This window comes from Tripterygium wilfordii, chromosome 16 (genome assembly GCF_013401445.1).
Source record: "Tripterygium wilfordii isolate XIE 37 chromosome 16, ASM1340144v1, whole genome shotgun sequence".
Classification (NCBI taxonomy): Eukaryota; Viridiplantae; Streptophyta; class Magnoliopsida; order Celastrales; family Celastraceae; genus Tripterygium; species Tripterygium wilfordii.
The window spans coordinates 1,251,034-1,278,463 of NC_052247.1; the positions used below are offsets into that span (position 1 = coordinate 1,251,034).

The 27,430-nt window shown below is 39.5% G+C and overlaps 4 protein-coding genes across 5 annotated transcripts; 2 read left to right on the top strand and 2 right to left on the bottom strand.

The window, feature by feature from the left end:
• The first annotated feature begins 3,083 nt into the window (after positions 1 to 3,083).
• On the top strand, positions 3,084 to 8,022 carry LOC119980561 (probable pectate lyase 13). The gene is made up of 4 exons (XM_038823307.1): positions 3,084 to 3,644; positions 4,035 to 4,935; positions 5,609 to 5,814; positions 7,703 to 8,022. The coding sequence occupies exons 1-4, from the start codon at positions 3,502 to 3,504 to the stop codon at positions 7,929 to 7,931; spliced, it is 1,479 nt and encodes a 492-aa protein (XP_038679235.1). The 5' UTR covers positions 3,084 to 3,501; the 3' UTR covers positions 7,932 to 8,022.
• Positions 8,023 to 9,103: 1,081 nt separating this feature from the next.
• LOC119980279 (protein RNA-directed DNA methylation 3) lies at positions 9,104 to 18,684 on the bottom strand. Of its 2 annotated transcripts, none has more exons than XM_038822917.1 (18): positions 18,409 to 18,684; positions 17,423 to 17,673; positions 17,154 to 17,309; positions 16,883 to 17,041; positions 16,702 to 16,785; positions 15,632 to 15,699; positions 15,214 to 15,549; positions 15,053 to 15,104; positions 14,802 to 14,957; positions 14,582 to 14,725; positions 14,382 to 14,484; positions 14,144 to 14,293; positions 14,003 to 14,057; positions 13,829 to 13,893; positions 13,495 to 13,564; positions 12,492 to 12,528; positions 12,315 to 12,375; positions 9,104 to 12,232 (listed from the first exon to the last, which is right to left on the bottom strand). In XM_038822917.1, exons 1-18 carry the CDS (start codon positions 18,590 to 18,592, stop codon positions 9,387 to 9,389), a joined length of 4,977 nt encoding a protein of 1,658 aa, XP_038678845.1. In that variant the 5' UTR covers positions 18,593 to 18,684; the 3' UTR covers positions 9,104 to 9,386. The 2 variants fall into 2 exon arrangements, with proteins under 2 accessions (XP_038678845.1, XP_038678844.1); XM_038822916.1 differs by having other exon boundaries at positions 9,104 to 12,241.
• Positions 18,685 to 20,688: 2,004 nt separating this feature from the next.
• LOC119980280 (protein NUCLEAR FUSION DEFECTIVE 4-like) lies at positions 20,689 to 22,765 on the top strand. Its single transcript, XM_038822918.1, has one exon. The coding sequence runs from the start codon at positions 20,788 to 20,790 to the stop codon at positions 22,585 to 22,587; it is 1,800 nt and encodes a 599-aa protein (XP_038678846.1). The 5' UTR covers positions 20,689 to 20,787; the 3' UTR covers positions 22,588 to 22,765.
• Positions 22,766 to 23,758: 993 nt separating this feature from the next.
• Positions 23,759 to 25,918, bottom strand: LOC119981297 (protein NUCLEAR FUSION DEFECTIVE 4-like). The gene has a single exon (XM_038824357.1). It carries the CDS (start codon positions 25,815 to 25,817, stop codon positions 24,003 to 24,005), a length of 1,815 nt encoding a protein of 604 aa, XP_038680285.1. The 5' UTR covers positions 25,818 to 25,918; the 3' UTR covers positions 23,759 to 24,002.
• Positions 25,919 to 27,430: the final 1,512 nt, after the last annotated feature.

Below are 27,430 nucleotides of genomic sequence, written 5' to 3' on the forward strand. Positions count from 1 at the left end.
TCTATCATCCTGAAAGTTAATGAAAATAATCTCATCTTATTCTCTATAGGCATCACCCTCTAATCATGTGTACCGTGATCAAAGAGTTCACACCATGATCCTTCTCATTGTTGTTAAAAGATGATAAATTTTGTTGCAGATCAGCATTTTGTATGATCTTTCTCGAACAAAACAGTGGCCCAATGCGAGCGTGCATGAGCCTTGACCTTCACGAAGATAAGTTCTTTCTTTTTGTCGGCCGGCCTCTTGGTGGGTGGGGCTGGGGCCGCCGTCTTTGTTGAGCCTAAACTTTGACTTGGTTCAGCTTGGATTAAAATGTGGCCCTTGGACAGATAGCCGGGGCCATCTTTAATGGGCTCCTTTTATTCATGGGCCACTCTTCTTCACAAATTAATATGCTGAAAATATCATTTTAATACCCACTTTTGAAATAGTAACATAAACGGATATATAATGGGATAGTGATGTAATTAACATTTTTATTGATACTTTTGTGTCCATGTGTTTTTTGAGTGGATCTACATGTCCAAAAATCTCCTTAAAGGTACCGGTTTGAAATTTTCCGATTAATATGTAGGCTTTTAGAGCTAATATTAAGTGACTTAGAGACCCCATGACAATTAATTAAATAGAAGTAACATATATAGTTGTTCATATTTAATGTTACTATCTTCTTCACAAATTATGTCACATAATAAAAAGTTTGACCTAAACTCACTCATTATAATTATGTGCGTTGATTTTTGTTAGGTCATGATAACCACATTGGAAATGGTAAAATGAGAACTATTCAAGAAGATAGATTGTGGTAGGCATGTGGAGTGACCATAAAGCCATTTTAATCCAAGGAGAAAAGCTTCTTTTCTTTTCTTTTCTTTTTTGTTTTTTGTATGGAGAATAAAAGCCAATTGCAACTAAGCATATAAAACAATAAGAAAAGGCATATCTTTTCATGAAAGTCATACATTACATAGATAGTTAGATATTTCTATATCCCAATACAAGAAAAGCACTTAATACCTTGGAACTTAAATACTTAATGTACATTTCAAACCCAAAAAACCAAAGCCCCAAATTTTAATTTGAGTGTTTAAACTGAATTAAATATTCGGTCAAATCATAAGAAGTTATGGACTCCGAAAATTCTGAGTTAAATTCTTGATGAGAACAATACTCTGGTGTCCATGAATTGGATTTTGACCCAATTTACTATATTGTCAGATAAGAAATTTCTGTACAAGCGGGTCTAACGACTCAAATTCAAACTCATATCAAATATCTAAATGACAAACTTGTATAGTATATTCTCGGTTTTAAAAAAAAAAGGTTTAAACTAAATTAAACCTTTATTCGTTATTTTTATTATCCAAAACCACCATGTTGTCTTGGCAGCCGTAAATTAGTTTCCTTTCCCAAAGATAAAAAGACAAGATTCTTCTCTTCAAGTTGGGATCGTTCAAAAAATAATTTAAAGCACCTACCATTGTAATTATAATAATTTTCTCATTATCTCATCTTCCCATCAATATGATACTCTTGAGCAAACTATATCAATTTTTAGTCATCATTTTTTGTTTTCTTGTTTATAATTAATATAACAAAGAACAATAATTTGATAATTTTCTTGATTAAATTCAATTCAATGACAACAAGGTTTTTGGTTAGATTCGGAAATAGACTTTATTTCATTTTCTCTAGCTATTCATTTATTTATTTATTTTTCATCATTTTGTGGAGTTCATTTAGTGCATAAAAGTCTTCATGCTGAGTCACCAGCTATTATTCTAAAAATTCAAATTAATGTAACTATCCTACAATGATAAAGAACACAATTATTGTTCAAGTGACATTGGTTGCATTTATAAATAGAGATTTTTCAACTTGACATTCGAAGTAGGGTAATTACAAAGCAAGTGATGATGACATACATGACAAATCTAGCATAGTTTTCATTTCTTCGATATTACCCATATTTTTAGGATAATGAGATGTTTTTATCATGCAGACAATATAGAGTAGCAATATCATTATGGTCATTCGTTGAGTTTTAGTCACTTTGTCTTGTCGTAGAATGAGGAACTTTTATGCACGTGGATCTGATAATCATAATTTAGACCATAGCGATTGTCTAAATAGCAAACTTGTATATGTAATTCATGGTTACTAAAAAGAACAGAATAAATCCCAAATTATTTTTTTATTTAAGGGGTGTCTTATGCACACTACTGAGCATGGTGATATGAGTTCTCCTTGGATTCCATTACCTTCTAATTTATGTGGGTAATTTTGTTGCTTTTCACCTTATATTTTTTATTTTTATTAATTTGTTGGATCACTCTATGCATGTATGCATCAATTTTCTATTATGGGAACTAATATTTTCCTTTGCAATATATATTATGGGAACTAAATGCTAAGACACCGACCTTCTTCTCCTGCTGCTGGTTCATTCTTAACTGGCAATATAGTTGTTGTTGGGGTTTCTATGTGTACAATTTATTCTTATTTCTCAATTAGATTCCAATATATCCATGCATATGCAATCTCCAGCCGGCCATATCCATGTCTCATCATCGTGTCAAGTCAAACACTCGAGTTCGATTCTCATTGATAGTAGTATTTTGTGTGCCCATGCGTTGAGTTTTAAGACAACTTTATCTATCATCAGGTGAGAAAATACTGTAAACATGAGTCTAACGGCATCAATTTAAGCTCATATCGGATTTAAAAAAAAAAACTTGTGTATAACTCGGCTTGTAGTATAAACCAGTAGTCTCGAATTTGAGCTCGGTTCGATCATGGATTTGAGAAGATTTTATATTTCTATGCCAATTTCGAGGTAGAAGAAAAGTAAGCTGTAAAAGCTGCAGCTTGATTAACAGAACTAACGACTAATCTAATCTAACCTAACAAATCCTCCATCTTTCCTGCTCTGAAAACTAAAAAGTGACGCCCTTTCTGTCCATATCTGAGTAGGGTCTTATTGAAGTACTACTATTCTTCACTCACTCTGTCTACTGTACTGTCTACCCGCAAAGAATATTTATCCGCATCGCAGAGAAAGCAAAATTAACAAGTAGCATCGAGGGAGAAGAAAGATAAAAACTGGGCGAGAGAACTTGGCATTTTGGATAAGCTCTTTCCCTCAAAAAATTTTAACCTTTTTTCAATTCAATCGATAGAATGATTAGCAAGCAAGATAGGAATGTGGAGTGATTGAGGGACGGGGGAGAGATTACAGAGGGAGATCTTCTCTCTCTCTCTAACTATCCTTCTTTCCCATCACTTCAATGGATGTCTCAATCACAGCCACCCCTCTCTGCCCCTTTTTCTTCTCCTTCCTTTCTTCTAGTCCAAATAAACTACAATACCCACATACACCCAACCTGAAAGTAATTGGGTTTTCTTCATTTTTAATCATGGGTTCTCATTATTCTTATTCTAATCTTGTTCTATTATAAAAACACTTGTTTTTCCAGATTTTGCAGAACATTTCATCCAATGATGCTTCTCAATACCTGCATTTTCTTAATATGTCTCTTCTTCATCTCTTTCTTTCCTCCTGTGAGAGGAAAAGATAACCTCAATTTCACCCTCCTACACCAGCATCCATACCCTGAAGATGTTGTTCAAGATGTGCAGAGGTAAAGCCCATTGTTTCCAACACTCAAAATATCATAATTTCCCATCTGGGGTTTGCTCATTCCATGATTTTGCGTTCTGGGTTTCTCTCATTTTCCCAGATTATGAAAATGAAACAAAATGCCTTTCTGGGTTGTGCGAATTTTAGTGTTTAGTCAATCTGTTCCTATATGATTCTAACTGGGTTTTGTTTATTAGCAATGATTTTGATGTGGAACTGAAAAGGCAGAGCATTACTCTGTTTCTCCTGCCTTTTCAATCGTTTAGTTTCAATCATTTTAATGTCACCAATGAAAACCCCCCAATCTGACATTATCTTAAACTATTTCTCCACATTTTCTTGCCATCCAAACAACCTAACGCTACCTTTTGATTCCTTTTCTCCATTGCAGGAAAGTCAATGCGTCACTATCAAGAAGACATCTTCTGTCTCTCCAAGCAAAGGACCAACAATGCCTTACCGGAAACCCAATCGACGATTGTTGGCGGTGCGACACAAACTGGGCAAGCAACCGCCAACGCCTCGCCGATTGCTCAATAGGGTTCGCACAGGGAACTCTAGGAGGTAAAGGCGGCCAGATCTATGTTGTCACCGATTCCTCCGACCGGAACCCAGCAAACCCCACTCCGGGAACTCTTCGTCACGCCATCATTCAGAACGAACCACTCTGGATTGTCTTTGCCTCAAACATGCTCATCAAGCTGAAGCACGAGCTCATCTTCAACAGTTACAAGACCATCGATGGCAGAGGCGTCAATGTCCAAATTACCGGCAATGGTTGCTTCACCCTTCAATACGTGTCCCACATTATCATCCACAACATCCAAATCCACCACTGCAAGCCTTCCGGTAGCACAATCATAGCCTCTTCCCCTACCCACATAGGCTACAGAGGCAAATCAGACGGCGATGGCATCACCATCTTCGGGGCCCAGAAAATCTGGATCGACCACTGCACTCTCTCTTACTGCACAGACGGACTAATCGACGCCACAATGGGGTCGACGGGGATCACGATTTCGAACAGCTATTTCTCGCATCACAATGAGGTTATGTTATTGGGTCACGATGACAGATACGTCGTGGACACCGGAATGCAGGTGACGATAGCGTTCAACCGATTCGGTGAGGCGCTGGTGCAGCGAATGCCGCGGTGCAGACTCGGGTACATCCACGTCGTCAACAACGATTACACGTCGTGGGAAATGTATGCTATTGGCGGTAGCGCTAATCCTACCATCAACAGTCAGGGTAACCGATACATTGCTCCGGCGAATCCTGATGCTAAAGAGGTAACAGCCTGACAGGGGTCATTTTTGGTCTTTCAAGAACTGAATTATTTTTCAATTATTGTTTCTTTTTCGCGTCCCTTGACGTTTCTTTGACTTTTGTACTTCTGTTTGAATTTTTGGTGTCTGATTGTTGGCATGAGTATGACCCACTTGCCACGTCGGCACGTGGGTGCACGCGCTTCCACATTTGGAGAAAGAGCTTTCAGATTCTCGGCCATGGAGTTTTGGATTATACTTTGGGCCTAAAATGGTGGTTACGGTTGCTTTTTTCATGAATTTAAACGATCAATTCATCAGTTATCGATCCATTCGATTATCGGTCAATTTTATTAAAGAAAAATGTAAAAAAAATTTAAAACTAACCGACCGATCTATTCGCCAACATTTCATACTAGATTCTACATGAGACCCATCGCAGAAGTTTAAGAGCTTCTGCCGTAAAGTCTTTGCTGTTTCCTTATAGTTTTAATCACGACAACGTCTAGTTTGTTTACTAAATTAAAAAAAAAATGTATGATTCTTACATTGATAAACACAAGGTGTGTCTGTTATTAAAATTAGAGTGATTACTACTACCGACCCTCGTTCATTGTTATAGATAAAGCAAGTTATCCACCGTTTTAGTTTATGTGTATATCTCTGTAACGGCGGCGTTGGGAAATGTTGAATGCAGGTAACGAAGCGCGTGGACACAGACGAGAAGCAATGGACGGGTTGGAATTGGAGGACGGAGGGGGACTTGATGGTAAATGGAGCCTACTTTGTGCCTTCCGGGGCTGAGTTCACGGCCCAGTACGCCAAGGCCTCCAGTGTTGAGCCCAAATCGGCCGGTCTCATTGAACGGCTCACTATGAACGCCGGTGCTTTTGGTGGGCCCAGGTATATCCATTACCATCTTATCTCTTATCTTAAGGGTATTATCGTCATTTTCTGTGATTTTGCCCTGACCCTGCGCGGGGAATCTAACTGTCTTAACAGCCAATTGTCATTGTCCATGTGCCTTTTCTATTCCCTACATGACTAAAAAACCTTTCTAATTGGGATTATTATGTATACAATTAGAGGGTCATTTGGGCGCACACCCATCTTTCTATTTTCACTGTTGATCAGGTCCTTTAAGCATTGTTTGTTCCTTTTGGACCACACAACCAATATCCTAGAATCCCACAAAAAGGTTCACCATAGGGCTTCCTCACTTCCAATTTGGGTACATTCTATTCTACATTACCCCAAAAAATCATCATCATCATCATCTTAGTCTTTGTTTGAAAAGTTTGGCACCAAGTAATATGAGTCAATGAGAAAATCAACATAAATTCATTACGTGTATTCTTTTCCGCCATTCATTTCTATTCATGATCATACTTTCATCAACTTCAATGGAATACACATAATATTTTTAGATTTATTGTTTCTTAATAACCTAACATTAAGAACCAAGATCACTTTACACTATGAATTCAGAATCACCCATCTTGAAAAGGAGATCGATTTATGGTCATTGTGTTGTGACTTGTGATTGGAGGCCATGCATGTGTGTAAACAGAGAAAAAGTGAGAGAGAAGTATAGGTAGGGTATGTGATTTGAGAGATGGGTAGTACAGTAAGGATAGCCAAACCCACCAAGGTCACACACAGATCATATCTTATGGTGGTTTGTGTTGGGTGTTTGAGCGAGTGGGTGAGTGACTAGGTTATATTCTCTTTGATCTGCTTTACAGCCATTTCCACGTGTGTGGGGGCCTTGGTCCATGTGGCTCCACTTGTCATTGGAATTTATCTACAAATAGACAACTTGTTGTAATCCAGCATTGGAAAAGGTGGATCCTTTGTACTCTATTGGTTACCTTGCTTTCTGATATCTGCCCGTGACCCACCTACTGCACCTTTTAGGACTTTTGATCTCTGTTTTTCATTGAATTTCAACCTATAGTTTCGTTGTCAAACTCTGTACTTATGCATTGTGGCTTCTTGGTGGTTTTATGTTCTTATTGGCTGGCCTTTCATGGTTAATATATATGTGTTTATATATAAATATATATATAGCAGTCTGTCATAGGCATTTTCTGCATTTAATATTGGCCATACCTACAGCCTACTATTTCGTGCCTGACAATTAAGTTTAAGAGTTCATGTTTTCACATTGTCTGCCTCCTGTTCTTGTCTAAACATAGTAACTCTGTTTATACTCATATGGAAGAAAATGGTATGTACACATTACAGCCCTAGTTCCCACATCCAGTTATTCCATTTCTTGATAAGGGTTTTGTTAATAAGTGCTTTCAAATGCTAAAGAAGAACCCAAAACATCTTCTTTTTTTTTAAAAAAAAAACCCAATTTAGTCGTACTTGAACATGATTGAACCACTTAACGGTAGCCTATTTGATTATCTTTACGAGTTTAGGGCGTATGATGTCTTATGTCGGGAGTTCAAATCAACAAGCCGAGATGTTTTTTTGTGGAATCCTAGTTCTATGGATTTGTTCCTCTTTTGGGTCCCTTCCTGCATGAGTTTCGGCATGTCTTAACTGTCGTTAGGGTGGTGCAGACTGTTCTGAGGACCCTAGATTTACAACTCCTCAACTGTTCAAAGGACGGACAGATTGTAATAGAGCCTCTCTTATACCAAACAAAGCCCTGTAATGACGTATAACTTAGCATGTTGTCCTAACTTAACAACTTATCTTTTTTATTGGTGTCATTAGTTTGTCTTCTGGGATAATATTGTATTGATTTGGGTGTTTAAATTATCATTTCTTGATTCAGGTACAACAGTGAGAACAACTATAGTCCAGGAACCATCACTGATGGCACCAACAGCAACAGTGGGTCCAACGGCGACAGTGGTGGTGAATTCTTGGGAATGATATTCGGCAGCGTCGCGCCACCGTCGTCCCCACCACCACCACCGACATTAGCAATACTTTTGTCCTTTGTAATTATTTTAATTTTGTGCTCAACCACCATTAATGGTGCTCCTCAATTGTCATTATAGAACATTGAAACACAAGGAAAATCATTGAGATTGAGAAGGTACAAAAGAAATAGGCTATTAGTCTTATATAGCAATACCCCACTTTTTTTTCCTTTCCTGAGTTGCACATCTTATACATGCAAGTGGACACAATTTTGGTTAGAAGTCTTACAGATATCGGTTATTTCAAATGTTGAGATGGAGCACACGATTTCATATGAATCATGTGAGGATCACGATTCACGTGGATTATGTGCGTTTATTTTAACATTTGGATAACTAGAAAAAAAAAATAACATTGATATCTTTTGGCATTTTCGATTGTGGTTGAAATGTAGGGCATCTACTCATCTAGTGTCACTATTCACCTTTTATTGGTTAAGATTCTTTTGCTTTGCATATGCAAAGAAATTTTGGGAAAGAAAAAGGGAAGATTTTGGGGGATAAGATGTGGGTGGCTGAGGAGTCAATTTCAAAATCTCAACCTTTTTCTTTAAAATATTTTCTTTGCTAACATTGCTTCGTCTTTGTGTGGCACATGTTGCCAAACCGACAAAGTGGATTTTGTTGAAGGTGATTATGAGATTGTAGTTGCAAGCATCAAGAGATCCTACTCTTGTACTGATTGGGCTCGTGATCTTGTATAGTGGGCCGGGTTGGTCCAACGGGCCCGTGTACCCAAATCTATGCTAAAAACGAAAGGTACTATGGGTCTAAGCCCTTTAATTAAAAAGGGAAATAAAAAAAGCCCAAAAGGCTCACCCTTCGTAAGACCCTTGTGTTCCATCCATGGTTGACAAAGTCCATGAAAACTACAGCTTCAAAATCTAACTTCCATTTTTAACGCAGCAAACTCAAAAGCAAGTAGAAAAATTACGGAATAATAGCAGAAGGCCTCAGTTTACAAGAGTATTGCACACAAAACAGTCGAGCACACCCAAAGAGATGAATTAGAACCCTAAAAGTACTTCCAGGTGTGCAAATATAATGAGGACAAAAGAGCCAATGTTTCATTTGTTCAAAGCTTTCGAATCCTCAAGCAGTTGGCTTCTCACTAGTGTAAAGCATTTTCTTCAATTCAACATATCAGGTCTCAGGAGCATTGCATGGACAATAAACCATTTTAATATATACTCACAGATCTCATAAATCAGCAAAGAATATGTCAAGAATATCAAGAAGATGGCTTGCAGTTATCAGAGAGCAGAAACCCACCAGATCAAGGAATAGGATAAATGAAGTTGCTTTCCAAGAATTAAAACATCTTTTGTCTCACTACAAATAAGAAAATTTAAACTGCCACTTTCCCCTTAAAGGAACATAGATAATCCTGTCACCACAGTTGCAAACGTAAGAGTTTAGGTTATGGGATACACATTATTAAAACCTAAAAGATTTGCACTTTAAAAGGTTAACTAGACAGACAGAGAAGAGATCCATACATACAGAAAGCGGGAATCATAACTCAACGAACCATTACCACCCTCCTTTGCCACCCCATGAGCTTGTTGCTGGTTTACTTGCTGAATCCGGTGCTTGTCCATCTCCACTACTTCCTTCTTTTGCCTCTTTCGGCTGATTCCAACCAGATGCTTGCCCCACAGAACTAGACTGATTCCAAACTTTAGATTGATCTTCAGCTCTGCCAATATTTTCCGGACCTTTTCCTCCGTTCCAACCTGATCCTTGCTTATTCCAGCCACCAGCTTCATTGCTGGTATTGCCACCCCATGAGCTTGTTGCTGGTTTACTCGATGAATCCGGTGCTTGTCCATCTCCACTACTTCCTTCTTTTGCCTCTTTTGGCCGACTCCAACCAGATGCTTGCCCCGCAGAACTAGACTGATTCCAAATTTTAGATTGATCTTCCGCTCTGCCACTATTTTCCGGACATTTTCCTCCGTTCCAACCTGATCCTTGCTTATTCCAGCCACCAGCTTCATTGCTGCTCTCACTGTTACCAGAATTCCACCTTTTCTGTTGGCCGCTCAAGCCACCACCTTCGTTTCCACCAGCTTCGTTGACAGAACCAGTTCCTTTGTTCCATCCACCAGTATGATCATTAGTAATGCTTGGCCTCGCTGGCTTTTTCCATTCAGAATCATTACTATTCCAACCACCGCCCCGATTGTCAGCACCACCACTTCCAGAATTCCAACTCTTCCATGTGCCTTTATCATCACCTCCTTGGTTCCCATCATTTCCACCTCCATCAAATCTACCTTGACCACCATAACCTCCTCTGCCTGACGAACCCCTACCTCTATATCCTCCTCTATCCCCTTGGCCTCTAAAACCTCCTCTGTCTGAGCCACCTCTCCCTCCAAAACCCCCACCCCAACTCCCACCACCTGGCCGGTCACCAAAAGCCCCTGATTGGCTTTCACTTCTACCAAGCACAGAATCCTGGCCTGCATCACCTGATTCATTGTTCCAACTGCTCTTCTTGGCCCAACCAGATTCCTGGTTTGCATCACCAGATCCAGAGTTCCAACTGCTATTCTTGGCCCAACCAGATTCCACGTTTGCACCACCAGATCCAGAATTCCAACTGCTATTCTTGGCCCAACCAGAATCCTGGTTCACAGGGCCAGACTCGCCTTCCTTATTTTCCGGTTGTCTACCCCATGAAGACCCTCCATCTTGTTTGCTCCAAGACCCTTCACCTCCTCTTCCTGATCCACCCCTACCTCTATATCCTTCTGTGTCCCCTCTACCTCTAAATCCCCCCCTGTCAGAACCTCTGAAACCTCCACCCCATCTCCCACCACGTGGCCGGTCACCAAAAGCCTCTGATTGCCCGTCAATTCTATCCTGGTCAGTATCACCAGATTCATTGTTCCAACTGCTCTTCTTGGCCCAACCAGATTCCTGGTTAACACCGCCAGACTCACCTTCCTTATTTTCCGGTTGTCTACCCCATGAAGGCCCTCCATCCTGTTTACTCCACGAAGACCCTTCACCCCCTCTTCCTGACCCGCCCCTACCTCTATATCCTCCTGTGTCCCCTCTACCTCTAAATCCCCCACTGTCTGAACCTCTGAAACCCCCACCCCTTCCTCTAAATCCACCTCTGTCCCCTCTACCTCTAAATCCACCACTGTCCCCTCTACCTCTAAAACCCCCTCTATCTGAGCCATCTCTCCCTGCGAAACCTCCTCCCCATCTTCCACCACCTGGTCGGTCACCAGAAGCATCTGATTGGCCTTCAAACCTACCAAGCACAGAATCCTGGCCAGCATCACCAGAGTCATTGTTCCAACTGCTCTTCTTAGCCCAACCAGATTCCTCATTTGCACCACCAGATCCGGCATTCCAACTGCTTTTCTTGGACCAGCCTGATTCCTGTTGTGCACCCCCAGATGAGGTCCAATCACCTTTCTTGGACTCATCTCCAGTATTTACAGCAGCTTGACTACCCCATGAAGACCCTCCGTCTCTTTTACTCCAAGAAGATTCATCACCTTGTTTACTCCATGATGATCCCCCATCAACAACAGCGGATTTTGGCTTACTCCATTTATCAGAGTGATTTCGGTCATTAGATGCATTGTTAGTCCAACCAACATCTTCATTAGAATTCTTCTTGTCACCCCAATTCTCAGCCTTTCCCCAACCACTTGCTTCATCAGTAGCTTTGGCTTCTGGCTGGCCCCACGTCCCAGCTGCATTACCCCAGGTTCCAGTCGAAACAGCTTTGCCCGAAGGATTTTCAAGAATTCCCCCCTCTATCTCCTTTTGGGTGTCTGCAGGTTTGCCCCAGATGGATTCATCACCTTTAACTACGTCTTTCCCTTTGTCCCAAGATTTAGGCTGACCCCACCCAGAAACCTCTTTCTTTGAAGAGTCCTCAGCCATACTGGGGCTATTATTCTTCCCCCATGATCCTGCTTCAACCATATCCTTACTGTTACTCCAAGAATCATGTCCAGTCTTACCCGTAGGTGCACCATTCCAGCTGTCTGTCGGGTTTCCAGCAACAGTTTTCCCTTTGCCCCATGGTTCCTCAGATATTTTTGAAGCACTATCATTACCAGTAGCACCTTTCCCCCAAGAGGAAGCAACACCAGCACCAGAGTTCTCAGTTTTAAGATATGACTGATCCCACTTGTCTACAGCATCTTTTGAAGAGCCTGAAATACCTCCAACAGACACTGTTACTTTATCCCAGCCATCAGATGAACCAGAGCCGGATCCAACTCTAGCTGTAGTTCCCCAAGCCCCAGCCTCATTAGCAACAGCTTTATCATTAGCAACTGTGGCACCCCAAGGCGAATTCAAATTTTGAGTCACTTTCTTTCCCCAACTGGTATCATCAACCTCTGCAAATACTTATATGTAAATATATATTAGGGCAAATGTTCTCACATCACACATATATTCAAAAGGATTTACTGTTTATACCTTTTTCTGGATCATTATTTGCTGAAACAGATGGATTTGCAGAATCAGTTTCCAGAGATTTCTGCAATTATAAAATATTATGGGTCAACATTCAACAATTCCATCATTCAAGTATCTATATGTCCACATGCATGTTCATATGAGCATAAGAGATGCTTAAAGGAAATTCAGGATTACCTGGAGGCCTGTGGCTGGAAAGCTAGGCCAAGGGCTCCTGAAATAAGTGGTAGTCATATCAGATTACAGGGGAAAAAACATATATTGAGCAAGCAAAGCTATGATTAAACTAAGTAGATCTGGTAGAACCCATACGTAAGTACAATTAATCATAGCAAATAAAATTGCAGCCCCCAAATCAATGGGTAAGGTAAACAACACCCATGCACAAGGCTCCAATAGTGGGCCCAGGCAAGATGTATGCAAACCTTTATGATGTTGGGAGGCTATTTCCAGGGGTCAAGTTAGTGACCTCTATGTTACACTCTTGCAACTCCACCACTAGGCCACAAATTCTCTTGTCCCAAATCACTATTTAACGAAAAAGATCAGTACCAATGTTTCACGAAATAAATTTAGTTTCAAAGAATAATTAAAAACATAAAACTCAACTCACAAATCCACGAATCCAATTAAAAAGGTAAAGCATTAATATCGTAATAATATAATGAGTAATTCACATAAGACATATTCAAGCATAATCCAATAGGTTTCACCAATTAGTTTCGCAACGTCAAAAGGATATGCAAAATATAGGAGTAAGTTTCAAGAATTAGGTCCAAAGAACAATTTAATATTTTGTTACCAGACATGAGCAGTTGACATAGACTGATAGACAAGAATAACAAAATTCTTGGCTACGATGACTTTCTGTTTATCTAAAACTTAACCATCATTTTTTGGTTGTTCAAGGAGGGTGGGGACTACAACACGTTCCCTTAGGCAGCGGCGTGAGGAGCTTGACCGCCTTAACCGGTGACGCTCCACTAAAACTTAAGCATGTGGATGAACTACCCAAAACTACTAAGCACAAATAGCACCAACTGTTCGACAAACCAAAACAATCATTTCCAATTTAAAACTGCAGCCCACAATCTAAATAACAAAGTCAAAATACAAAAGGACAAGTAAATATAGAGTAGAAGTTCCATGCAGGAAGAAAAGATAGAAAGTGCTACTTTACCTTTCAGTAGACTGCCCTCCAGCATTCCACCCATCACCACCTGCTGAAGTTCCAGCTCCTCCCATCCAATCTTCCAAATAAGGGAGACCACCAAGTAAAATTTCCATTAGTCAAACATATGAATGAATGAAGGAAGCTATGCAGAAAGCACAGCACTAATTAGAAGCAAGAGTACAATGTAATATAATAGGAAACTTGTTCCATACAAGACTGAGTAAGAGAACAATGTCATGCATAGACCAGCCTCTCACGCAAACAATTGTATATAATATAATTAATATCAAGAATATCCATTGTCTGAAAGATGACTATCACCAAGAAAAATTAAATTCACCTCCAGAGCTTCCTTCAGTTCCAAGCTGATCAAATGGTTTAAAAGAACTGGACCCTGCATCCTCACTTTAACAGGAAGAAAGCATGTCAGGAGAACAATTTTAACATCATCGTAAACAAAAAGAGAAGTAAATGTTCACAAGAAGTCAAGAACGCCTTGCAACACAACATGTACCTCAATGAAAATGCAGATGTTTTCCCTCGAATCTCAGACAGATTTTCACATTTTACTGCACATAAATCAACAAGTTAGAAAATGAAATGACAACAGCATCCACCAGAATTTAAAAAAAAAAAAAAACATTTAAGCCGATACCTGTAAGAATTTTCTGCTGAGAATCAAGCTTCACTGTAACATCAGACCGCCGCATAGCTAAAACACGGCAGAGGTACCCCTTTAAAGGACCTATGCGGATTCTCACAGTTTGACCAATTGAAAACATACCATCTTTATCCCCTTGATTAACTGCAATTGGTACAATAACACATCAGGAGTTATCCTCACCCAGTATACCAAAAGAAACAAAAACATCATTAAGCAATATCAGACATACAGTTGGGATTGCTTTCCCTTTCTTGCCATGGTTTTTTTGGTGACAAAGATGACTTGGGGGACGAAGAAAAATCTTCAACACCCAGGTTTCCAGATTCACAACCCTGATTGAGAAGCATGTCATTTCAATAAACATTAGCAACCAGGTAATTATTCCCAAACCCCCAACAGGTAAAGAGAGAGCAGGGCTACTATTATAACCTTTTCCTTGCTTGCATCAAAAGAAAACTTGACTTTCTCACAAATTTGAGACCTAGCACAGATATAACCACCATTTTCGGTCTCAGTCTCATCTTGCATAAAGATTGTTCCTCTGTAGATTTGCTTGACTATTCCTTCTCTATCCTGCAAAGCGTAAGAGGTGAGTGTCATAGGTCAAAACATTGTAGTTTCAACCTTTCAAGAGTTACTAGGTTCAAACCTTAAGTGGGCCTTCCAAGACCCTAACTTTATCACCAACTGATATAGCCTTCGCGTGCTGATCTAAAGCTGTAAATTTCATATCAGAGGGCCCTTTCTTTATCATGCGCTGTTCAACAGGCACTACAACCGGACCTTCTTTTCCCTCTGTCAGGATCTGGAAAATTGAATACCAGGTAAATTAACACCCTAAACGATTGAATTCTCTCTCTTTTTTTTCTCAGCTGGGGCACACAGAACAAAATTCTGTACCTTGTAATGATCGTCTTTCTCTTTGCCTATGATAAGACCAAACTCTTTGCGGCTGCATGGGAAAAATACAATAAAGCAAAGCAAATTAATATATAATGCAATTTATATAAGATCACAGATTCACAACTAATGAGTGCAACAAAACTTAGCACTGGAATTACCCAAAACACACAAGGCTATGGAGTTCAGAGTCATCCACCACATCAGCACCTGAGGAGCCCTCTCCTTTCTCAAGCCCTTTATCACTTCCTAAAATCTTTTTTCTCTTGCGGTCACCATAAAGCTGGGTAAGCCATTCCATATCTTGAGATTCATTGTTCTCAGGATTCCTAAACTTCAAGAGTTCCTCTTCTGAAGCCATAACCCCCCAGAAGCTCAAAGAGTCGATAGATACTCTCTTATATAAATAGCCATCCTTGAGCATAAGACCATCCAGAATCTCGAAATGCTTGCCAGTATCTCGGTCACGCCTATATTGAATGAGCGGGCGGAACTCCCTATACAAGTAAACACGGCAACGAAATATTAGTTGCATTGAAAAACAAAAATTAGATAAAGAAACAAGAGCAGTCACATTACTCAAGTTCACTAGAGCTGATCAATCTTGGTGCTGGAGTGACACCTCTTTTAACAGCAAGTCCCCCACCCTGAAATTGTAAAATAAGCGACTCCATAAGGGAAATTTTCTTCACAAAATGTAGAAGAGAATATATAGCTTGGGGTTCAAAATGCAAGTAAAGAATTAGATGCCATTAAAACCAAGAATTCAAAAGAGTTTAACTTCCATCATATATAACAACTTCTTCAAAAGCAAACGAGGAATTTCATTAGAGGAGCACTCATGAGTGCCACAATGTGTAACATTATGCCACGAATGATGTAATCCAGTGTCAAGATAACTTAGAAAGCCGAATAAATGTAATCTCTCCCTCCCCCTCTCTCAAGCATGCACATGCAGACAAATGAATTTTTTTAAGAAACAGAAGCACAATCCCACCATGAACAATATTAATTACTGAAGTTATCCAGTGCTTCTACAACATAAAGGCAAAGATTTGCATGGTCTACGCTGTCCCATCCGCTCCTTCCCGCCCTCTCACACACAAACGTACACACTACACACAATACCAACATCCCTGTTGAAATAGTAGACTAAAACTTGAACAGCTTATACGATGATCAGTTTCTAACAACTACTATCAAGTATTCATACATTATATACCCAAAACATGGCAAAAGCTAAGGCAAAAAATCAATATCTAACCTGAGTGTCCACATTGAAATGATATATATAACATTTTATGCATTTCTTGGCTACTGACACAAAATAAGGATTTATGAGCACAATAATCATATTAAGTGCTCGTGGTTATTAACATCACGTGAAAAGCATCACAGCAGTAATCCAGGTCATTTAGCTACGAAATTTTAAACTCGAGCCATTTTGCTGAGCTTGTCCAAAGAGTCCGCCCATCCTTTTTTCTTCCATGGGTTCTACTACCAATGCGCCAGACCTACTGGCTCTGTTCTTTCAATAGATTTCCTTACAATCTACCCACCCCCACACCAAAAAAAAAAAAAGTATGGCTAACTTTTTGAGGCATGCATAGCAAGAAAAGGGAACTTGTATAGTGAGGAAAGATTAATACAAATTTTTGAGCCATTGCTTGTAGATCAACTCTAGGTATTAGCTTCACTGTAGCTCTCTTGCGTTCATTGTTCACAGCCACAACCTACAGAGACCAAGTTACCATAGTGACGAAATTTTAAGATAAAGTGTACACAACAACAATTAAACATTAGCTAAAACGCAGCCCAAAGAACACTAACCTGAGCCAAATCCCCCTTATATTTACCATTCTTTACACGGGCCCACATCCCCTCAGAAATTTCAGTGGATCTACTTCGGACAGATAGCAAATGCGATACTTCATTTAGTGCCACTGGTGCCACTCGAGTAGCATATATACCACAAAGCCCTTTGCATGCCTAGGATAAAAAAATGATCAACTAATAAAAGTTTTACTAATGCCAATGACACAACTGAAGGCGAGGCAAAAACAGAATATATACAATCTCCAACATTTAACAATAAAACTACCTCAACAATATCACCATGCTTGTCAGCTTCAATATAGATAAAACCTTTAATATGCTCTATGGAAAATGCAGAAACGATCTGCAACTTGGTACCCAGTGACTTCAAGTCAACAAACTTCTGCATGAGGCAGAAAGCCGAATGCCTCTCACGTCCAACCTACAGCCAAGAAATTAGATAAACATGAAAGGAGTAAAGACAGCAATGTCCAATGGAGAGCCAATCCACATTTATATGAAAGGATTTCAAATAATGCACTAACTATAGCATACCGTGCATTTGACCTTCCAGATAGTTGGATCCTTTGCACAAGGCACAAGAGAATTCCCACCAAAGGATCGCTTGGATTCATAATTTTCTCCAGCATATGAAACCAACCCAGAACCATCCCTGTAATGTTCTTCCAACTTCTCATCAAATTCTTCCTCCAACTGCTCTTCTTTGGGAAGAAATGGAAGTACATAGCTTTTTCCTGGTTCATTATTGACTTTTTGCTCCAAATCTAATTCTTCTTCCAGGAAAACTGTCGGACATTCATACAGGGAAACCAACAATAAAGGAAAAAATCTAAGTTTTGTTGATCAAATGCAACAAAAAAAGTAAATATAACTATATCCGTAGCCAAATCTGCAAGCCTACTGGCTCTTACAAGCAGTATGAAATATATAATGGCAACAAAAACCAAGCAAGGCTACCACGCAAGTCATAATTCTAGATTTCATCAATGTTAAGACAAAGTTGCCGCACGTTCCCACGATATTGACAATCATAGTTTAGTGCTTCAGGGAACAATTGGTGTTTTAGCCAGTAAGAACACTTCATCTAACCTTAATGCCTCATGTACAATCACAGTCAATAGGCATGCATGCAACAAAATATACACATGTTCAACGAAATAGTTAGAAGAATACACGAAATGAACCAAGATTATCAACCATGACGGCACACCCAAATCATCCAACAAGATAATGACACACAAAAAGAAATCCCTCACAATCGCAACAAAAAAACACACACACACAAAATTTAACATACAGCGATTAGAACCCGAAAAAAAACATCATTTGCCCTCAAAACCAGGGTTTCACAAAATCCAGATTAGAACCTCTTGAGTACCCACATTTCAAAGGAAAATCCCTAAATGTCACTAAACCACAGAATATCCCTCGATCCTCAACAGAAAAGCTCCAGTGCAAACACGGAACCACTAAAAAACGCAGAAAAGCGGCAATCGCATAAGCGAAACAGGGAAACATACAGTTATCGATGTCACTGTCGTCGCTGTCCTCATAATCGTCGACCTCAACATCATCTTCGAAAAACCGGAGAACCCCACGGTCTTTCTTACTCCGACCGCCCCACTTGTCGCTGTCGCCACCGCCTCGCTTCCGCTTTCCACCGGCTGGAGGTTTTCCGGCGATCTCCTTCCCTTTGTACGACATTTTCAGGTCTCAACGCGAGGGTTTCGCAGGAATCGCATAGAATGGGTACAGAGCGAGAGAGAGGCCAGGCGCTTGAAGAGTGTGCGAGTGTTGGAGAGTGACAGATATTCAAGACCCAAGGTGGAGACTTTTGCAGTTTTACCAACATGTCCTCGACGTTTCGTGTTTTCGTGCTCCAATTCCGTCATTTTGCCTTCGAATTGACGTAATTACCCTCCTCTTCAGTACAATTTTATCTTTTTGCAAATATGGTAATGTTTGGTTTGTGGTGTTTATAGAAACCGGAACAAGAACATAAACGGAAACGCTAATTAATGTTTGGTTGATTGGAATGAGATGTCATGTGTATGTGTTTGGACTGGCCCGGCCCAGTCCAAAACGGCCCATAGGCAACTGACCCAGGCCACTTAGTGCCCAAGGGCCGGCATCAAGGAGGCTTAATAATGTAATGGGCTGGACTACTATAATTGAATACTGGACAAATGACTCTTTTAGCTGTGACCTTCCTGATGATTCAATCTCTGACTCTGAGAAACATCAAACGGCTACATTTGGGCCCAAATAATCCACTACTTGACCACCCAGTGTAAGAGTACTGCACCAAAAAAAAAACAAATGGGAGTTCTAATCACACCCCAAAGTTTATTAAGTATACCACGATTTTATTGACTTTGCTTTAACTTTATCTTTTAAGACATATACTCTATATACCCCACCCCCTCACCATCTCTTTATTCTTTCTCACGAGCACTCATTGCCGGCCATGGTGTCATAGCCGTCCAAGCACCAATCCGGTAACAACTACCACCAAATTGAAACTCAAGCCACCACAAACTAAACTCAACCAACCCCCGATGAGTTTCATCCACCATAACCGCCGAAATCGCATTCAAAAGTCTATGGTCATTGCTAGAAAAGTCGTCCGATCTAGACAATTTGACCACTGTTGGAGGAAACCGACACCACCTTTGGACTCCTAGTGGCAATGCGTTTTCGACGTTGTCGGAAATTGACAACCCGAGTTTGATCTCAAACAAGGCTTTTTTGGACAATTTGATCTCGAATATCAACTCTGGGATAACTACAAGCCGGAGTTTCACGTTTCCAGCAAACTTCAACTCAAGAATGACTCCAATAGACGACGATATGGCCGGAGACGACATATCTGATTATGGGGTGCATTTGTAAAATGTCTTACATTTTATATACTTTTGGTGTATTTATAAAAGTTTAGAGTTTTCATGTGTTACACTTAACAATGGGTGTATTTAGTAAATATTGAGGTGTGACTAAAGCTCCCAAAAACAAACAACTTCAACGGCCTATTGAGTTGTCAAGTAATATAGCTTGTTTCAATTTCAAGGGATCAAAATATACCATTAGTTTCGTTATTCTAAATAATAGATTTATGATTTTTTCCAAAAGTGTTAAAAAAATTTAGTACTGTGCATTTTGCAAAGGCCCTCCCATCAATCCTACAGAGAGTATTAGCCCAAAATTCCACACACAAATCGACAAAATAAAAAATAAAAAATATCAAAGGGAAATGATAAGGTGATTTTAGAGTCAAAAAAAACTTTAATGGAATATGACTTTTTAAGTTAAAAAAATTAAGTGAGAGTATGTTAACACATGACATGTCGTGGTGATCTTTAACCACTACCCTTAAGATACTCATTAACAAGGAACTTATGTTATTAGTGATGCATGTATGTAGAAAAGTCAGTTTCGATCATTTTCTATTTGCATATATATTAATAAAAAAAAAACCCCAACATATACTATATTTTATCATTTATTTTGTAAAAAAAAAGAATAAAATCATATCAAACTAAGAAATTACTCATTACATTTGATCAGGCAAATTAATATGATTAATATAATCATAATATCATCAATCAAATCCTTCCAATAATAGAGGACCATTGACTCATTTTGAGATACATTCTCCACAAATATTTCAGAATTCAGACCATATCACATGAATTTCTTAATGGATAAGAAAGTGGTCGTACTATTTTCCAAAAGTGATTCTTTTTCCATCCTTCTTGTCCTAATCCATCTTTTTCTTTCCAATAAGTCACACTCCTCACTTTATGCACACATTCAAAACCAACTACTTAACCATGCCCCCAATATCATTGTAACCTCCATAAACAAAACCTAAAGAAGTATAGTCGCTGCAATTAAAAAAAATGGTGGTTGCCGTAGTTGGTGGCGAAGGAGGTGGTGGTCTTGGAATTTCAGATATGAAGAGCCTAACCATCCAAGTCGTCGTTGGAAGGTGGTTCACGGTGTTTGCATCATTTCTAATCATGGCGGCCGCGGGGGCAACATACATGTTCGGCCTCTATTCCGGCGACATCAAAGCCACGCTCGGGTACGATCAAACCACGCTCAATTTGCTCAGCTTCTTCAAGGATTTAGGGGCAAACGTCGGTGTTTTGTCCGGCCTAATCAACGAGGTCACGCCTCCTTATGTGGTACTATCCATGGGAGCGATATTGAATTTCTTCGGCTACTTCATGATATGGCTTGCCGTGACAAAGAAGATGTCCACACAAGTGTGGCTAATGTGTTTGTACATATGTATTGGTGCTAATTCACAAGCATTTGCCAACACCGGATCGCTTGTGACTTGTGTGAAGAATTTCCCAGAAAGTAGAGGCGTTGTGCTGGGGATTTTGAAGGGGTATGCTGGACTAAGTGGTGCTATTATTACTCAATTGTACCATGCTTTCTATGGGAATGATTCAAAGGCTTTGATTCTGCTAATTGGGTGGCTTCCAGCGGCGATTTCGTTCGCTTTCCTCCGGACGATTCGGATTATGAAGGTAATTAGGCAGCCTAATGAGCTCAAGGTGTTCTATAAATTCCTTTATATCTCGTTAGGCCTTGCTGGGTTCCTTATGGTTATAATTATAGTGCAAAAGCAAACTGATTTTAGTAGGGTTGAGTATGGTGGGAGTGCTGCTATGGTACTGTCCTTGCTCTTCTTACCACTACTTGTTGTTGTAATTGAAGAGTATAAGACTTGGTTGATCAAGAGAGAAGCCTTGAAGAATCCTACACAAGTCCAAGTCATAACCCAAGAACCCACCACTTCACCACCACCACCACAAAAAGAACTAGCACCACCCATTTCAGCCGATCAACATACCGGAAACGACGACGTTTCGTGCTGGAAAACTGTGTTCAAGCCACCAAATAGAGGGGAGGATTACACAATTCTTCAAGCACTATTCAGTGTTGATATGCTGATCCTCTTTGTGGCAACAATTTGTGGTGTTGGTGGAACATTGACGGCAATTGACAATTTGGGACAGATTGGGGCATCACTAGGGTACCCAAAGAAGAGCACAAGTACTTTTGTATCACTAGTGAGTATATGGAATTATCTTGGTCGAGTCGTGGCAGGTTTCGTCTCCGAATACTTTCTAATCAAGTACAAATTCCCCCGTCCCCTGATGCTCACTATGGTCTTGATTACTGCCTGTGCCGGCCACCTCCTCATCGCGTTTAATGTCCCTAACGGCCTCTATGTGGCGTCAGTGATCATCGGCTTCTCCTTCGGCGCACAGTGGCCTTTGCTTTTCGCCATAATTTCAGAAATTTTTGGACTCAAGTACTACTCAACATTGTACAATTTCGGGTCAGTATCAAGCCCTATAGGTCTGTATTTGCTCAACGTGAAAGTGACCGGACATTTGTATGATAAAGAGGCATTGAAGCAAATGGCAGCATTGGGAATCCAGAGAAAGCATGGGGAGGAGTTGAATTGCACCGGCTCTGAATGTTTTAGGCTGTCCTTTTTTATAATCACAGCCACAACATTATTCGGAACGCTCATTTCTCTAATTTTGGTGTTTAGGTCTTGGAAATTTTATAAGAGCGACATCTACAAAAGGTTTCGGGAGATGGCAAAGGTAGCGGAGGCAGAAATGGTCGCCACTAATGACAAACAAACATTGGAAAGCAAACGGAGAGACATCTAAACGGAGATATGATTACAGTTTTGGGGTTTATAGCAGGAGTCGACATTGAGTCTGTTCCTATTTGTTATAGTGATGAATGAACTCACTCGATATATTCAATGTGAGGTAACTTGTTGCATGTTGAGGTTTTAAATAGTCTCGCACTTAAAAATAGTTAATGTAAAATATTATTATTCATAAAAAAAAAAATTCACTTTCTTTTATTCATATTGGTTCCACTAGAATACTCGAGAGTTGCCTTTAATATGATAGCCATAGGTGATAGGACTACTAATGAGCTGGACCGGATTACTGAACTACCAATAAGCCGAACAGATCTTGGGCTGGACCTACAAGTATTCCACCCAGAACTGAACAGCTCCAAGGCCCAATGATCTTTTGGTCTTAAAGAAAAACCCAGCCCACCTGGCTTGATCCCAGATGTGCTAACAGCTAACTACGCTTAATTCTGGATCAAGGAAGCCCAATAATGTAATCGGCTGGACCTTCCTGATTTAATATCTGAGAAACAGCTACATTTGGGCCCAAAAAACCACTACAAGTCAGTTACAATGCCTCAATCCAAAGAACTTCAACGGCCCATTGGGCTGTCAAGTAAAATAGCATGTTTGAATTTCAAGGGAACAAAGTAATAAATTTAGGGATGTACATTGGGCTAAGAAATGAGTTCGTAACTCGGTAACTCTTAACAGGTCCATGACTTCTTTAAAAACACCTGGTCACTGGTCAGTCCCAATTAAGACCGATAACTAGAAACCCAGCCCGGTATACATCTCTGCAAAGCATGCATTATTGGGGAAACCATGATTTTCTCACAATACATTATTACTGAGACTGAGTATTGGTAAAACTTTTGGTCAACACAGACAAAGCAATAAACCATTAATTGCACTGTACACTCACGTATATTATTTAAAAAAAAAATAAATTCCATCAACTTGGATTTGCATTGACTAGTTAGTTGTGACATTATTGTCATTACTCATTACTGAGTCCAACTTGTTAGGCTAGCTGTCCAATTAATTGCATATATACTGTACTCATTCTCTAGTCCACATACCAAAATCTACTTGTTGCACAAGTGGGGTTGAATTGCAATTAATTTCCTTCCCTTCTAGATATATCATGTGGGAACCAACAATAATGAACACTAAATCAAAAGGGCCTGCAATAAAGAAATGGACAGACTTCTTCTTCATTGAAAGCAACATTGCCAAAATTGTAATAAAATCTTCTTCTTTTTTTCTTTTTTCTTTTTTTTCCCTTTTATATCATAACATGTAGTGTAATGTGCCATTTAACATAAACACAAAAAGATCAAAAAGCTACAAGCACAAGATCCCTACATAACAAGCTATCATATATATATTCATTATAAATCCTTTCATTTTCTAATATTATTGTCCAAAACAACCCTAACCTCCTTTACCTTCCACTGCTTGTTTGCCATTGGTGGTGGTGGCGGTAGGGGTGATAGTCATTTCCGCCTCCGCGGCATTCGCTGTTGCTTCTCGAAACTTTTTGTAGATGTCGCTCTTGTAAAATTTTCGAGTTCTAAACACCAAAATTAACGAAACGAGCGTTCCAAAAAATGTCGCAGCCGTGATTATAAGGAATGACAACCTAAAACAATCCGAGCCGATGCAATTCAATGCCTCCCCATGCTTTCTCTGGATTCCCAATGCTGCCATTTGTTTTGATGCTTCTTTATCGTACAAATGTCCAGTCACTCTCACATTGAGAACATATAGTCCAATAGGGCTTGCGACGGACCCGAAATTGTACAATGTTGAGTAATACTTGAGCCCAAAAAGTTCCGAGATTATGGCGAAAAGCAAAGGCCACTGTGCACCGAAGGAGAAGCCAATGATCACAGACGCCACATAGAGTCCGTTAGGGACATTAAACGCGATGAGGAGATGGCCGGCGCATGCCGTAATCAAGACTATAGTGAGCATCAGGGTGCGGGGGAATTTGTACTTGGTTAGAAAGTATTCGGAGCCGAAACCCGCCACAACCCGGCCGAGATAATTCCATATACTCACTAGTGACACAAAAGTACTTGTGCTCTTCTTTGGGTATCCTAGTGAAGTCCCAATCTGTCCCAAATTGTCAATTGCCGTTAATGTTCCACCAACACCACAAATTGTTGCCACAAAGAGGACCAGCATATCAACACTGAATAGTGCTTGAAGAATTGTGTAATCCTCCCCTCTATTTGGTGGCTCGAAAGCTGTTTTCCAGCATGAAACGTCGTCGTTTCCGGTATTTTGATCGACTGAAATGGGTGGTGCTAGTTCTTGCTGTGGTGGCGGTGATGAAGAGATGGGTTCTTGGGTTATGACTTGGACTGGTGTAGGATTCTTCAAGGCCTCTCTCTTGGCCAACCAAGTCTTGTACTCTTCAATTCCAACAACAAGTAATGGTAAGAAGAGCATGAAAAGTACCATACCTGCACTCCCACCATACTCGGCCCTACTAAAATCACTTTGCTTTTGCACTATAATGATAATCATAAGGAACCCAGCAAGGCCTAATGAGATATAAAGGAAATTATAGAACACCTTGAGCTCATTAGGCCGCCTAATCACCGTCATAATCCGAATCGTCCGGAGAAACGCGAACGAAATCGCCGCCGGTAGCCACCCAATTAGCAGAATCAAGGCCTTTGAATCATTCCCATAGAAAGCATGGTACAATTGAGTAATAATAGCACCACTTAGTCCCACATACCCCTTCAAAATCCCAAGCACAGCCCCTCTACTCTCTGGGAAATTCTTCACACAAGTCACAAGCGATCCGGTGTTGGCAAATGCTTGTGAATTAGCACCAATACATATATACAAACACATTAGCCATACTTGTGTGGACATCTTTTTGGTCACGGCAAGCCATATCATGAAGTAGCCGAAGAAATTCAGTACTGCTCCTACTGATAGTACCACGTAAGGTGGCGTGACCTCGTTGATTAGGCCGGCCAAAACGCCAACGTTCGCCCCTAAATCCTTGAAGAAGCTGAGCAAATTGAGCGTGGTTTGGTCGTACCCGAGCGCATCTTTGATGTCTTCGGAATAGAGGCCGAACATGTATGTTGCACCGGCGGCCGCCATGATTAGAAATGATGCAAACACCATGAACCACCTCCCGGTGATGACTTGGACGGCTAGGCTCTTCATGTCTGAAATTCCAAGACCACCACCTCCTCTGCCACCAACTGCGGCTACCACCATTTTTTTTAAAAATAATTGTAGTGACACACTACCTCTTTATGTTTGTTATGGAGGTTACAAGGATAATATTAATGGCGGGTATGGCTTGGTAGTGAATGTATATATACACAATTGGGTGTGAATGTGTGCGCTTTACGTGTGGAGTGTGACTAAGAGACTAATAGAGGATACAAAATATATATTCAAACATGACATAAATAGTTGACTTAGGACAAAGACAAATTAGGACAAAAAGGATGCAGGATTTTGGAAAATTGATTAAAAAAATTAACTTTTGGAAAATTGTGCAACCACGATCTTATCCCTAAGAAAGTCATATGATTTGTAATGAAATATTTATGTAGATTGTATTTCAAAATGATTCAATCGGATCCTCTATTAATTGGAATTGGAAGGATTTGATTGATATTATGATTAATAAACATTATAAATAAATATATTGTTATTTTTGTTAAATATACCATCATAATTTTTTTTATAACTTTTGGACAACAATACTCTTTTACAAACGGACTAAAAAACACATTATTTTAATAAGGATATTTGATGTTAAATACAACCCTAAGACAAGGAAAATGAGTTTCCTTGTCTTAGAATTACCAACATCAACAACATTCACAAACTATTACGATAACCTTAATTATCTCAAACACAATCGATTAAGAAGGTTAGTGGTTTTTTTTTCCTTCCCTTTATATTCTTTCAACGATTAATTTTGTATTTAACCGCCCTCTAATATTAATCACTAATAAAATAATTATTGCAAGTACAAACTTTATTACATACAGTGGCTAATTCACACAAAAGTCTTTCTTATAGCTTTCCTTGTGTTCAAAAGGGGCAAACAAATTTGTTATAAGTCATGAGATTGATGTATTATATGATCTAGAAGCTAATATATACATATATATATATACACACTAACGCACATATATGTTGCTTTCCAGTCAAAAGTTTATTTTTCTTTTGCATAATGTAGAAATTCTATAGGCCGACTATACAACTTGCGATAATATATGGTTCTGAGTGTTGGCTATTAAAAAAATAACATATCTAAAAAAATACATGTAGTAGAAATGCGAATGTTTCGTTAAATGTGTGGCCACACGACATAAGGTATGATAAGAAATGAGATTATTAGATCTAAGGTAGGAGTAACACTAATTAACGATAAGTTATAAGAAAATTGTTTAAGATGATATGAGCATCTACAACATAGAGATAGTGGTGTGACAGTGAAGAGAATCGTGAGAATTTGTACGAGTTAGAGTAGGAAACGAAGAGAAAACCCTGAAAATACATGACTTGAAGTAGTAAGAAATCAATAGGAGTTGATGAAAGTTGATCCTAAATAAAAAGAATGGCAGAAATGAATACACGTCTAATATTCCATTTGATATTCTCATAAATCCATGTAACCGACTCTAATCTCTTGGTTTTCCATGACATGAGAGAGTGATCAATATTAAAGATTGATACAACGTTATCTTCCAATGGGTGTTCAATGTATGTTTCACCCTAAAATAAAGGGATCGACCTAATTAAGAAACAGAAGATGGCAAGTAAAACCTAAAATGACAATAATTAATCATGTTAATTGCTGTCATATGTGA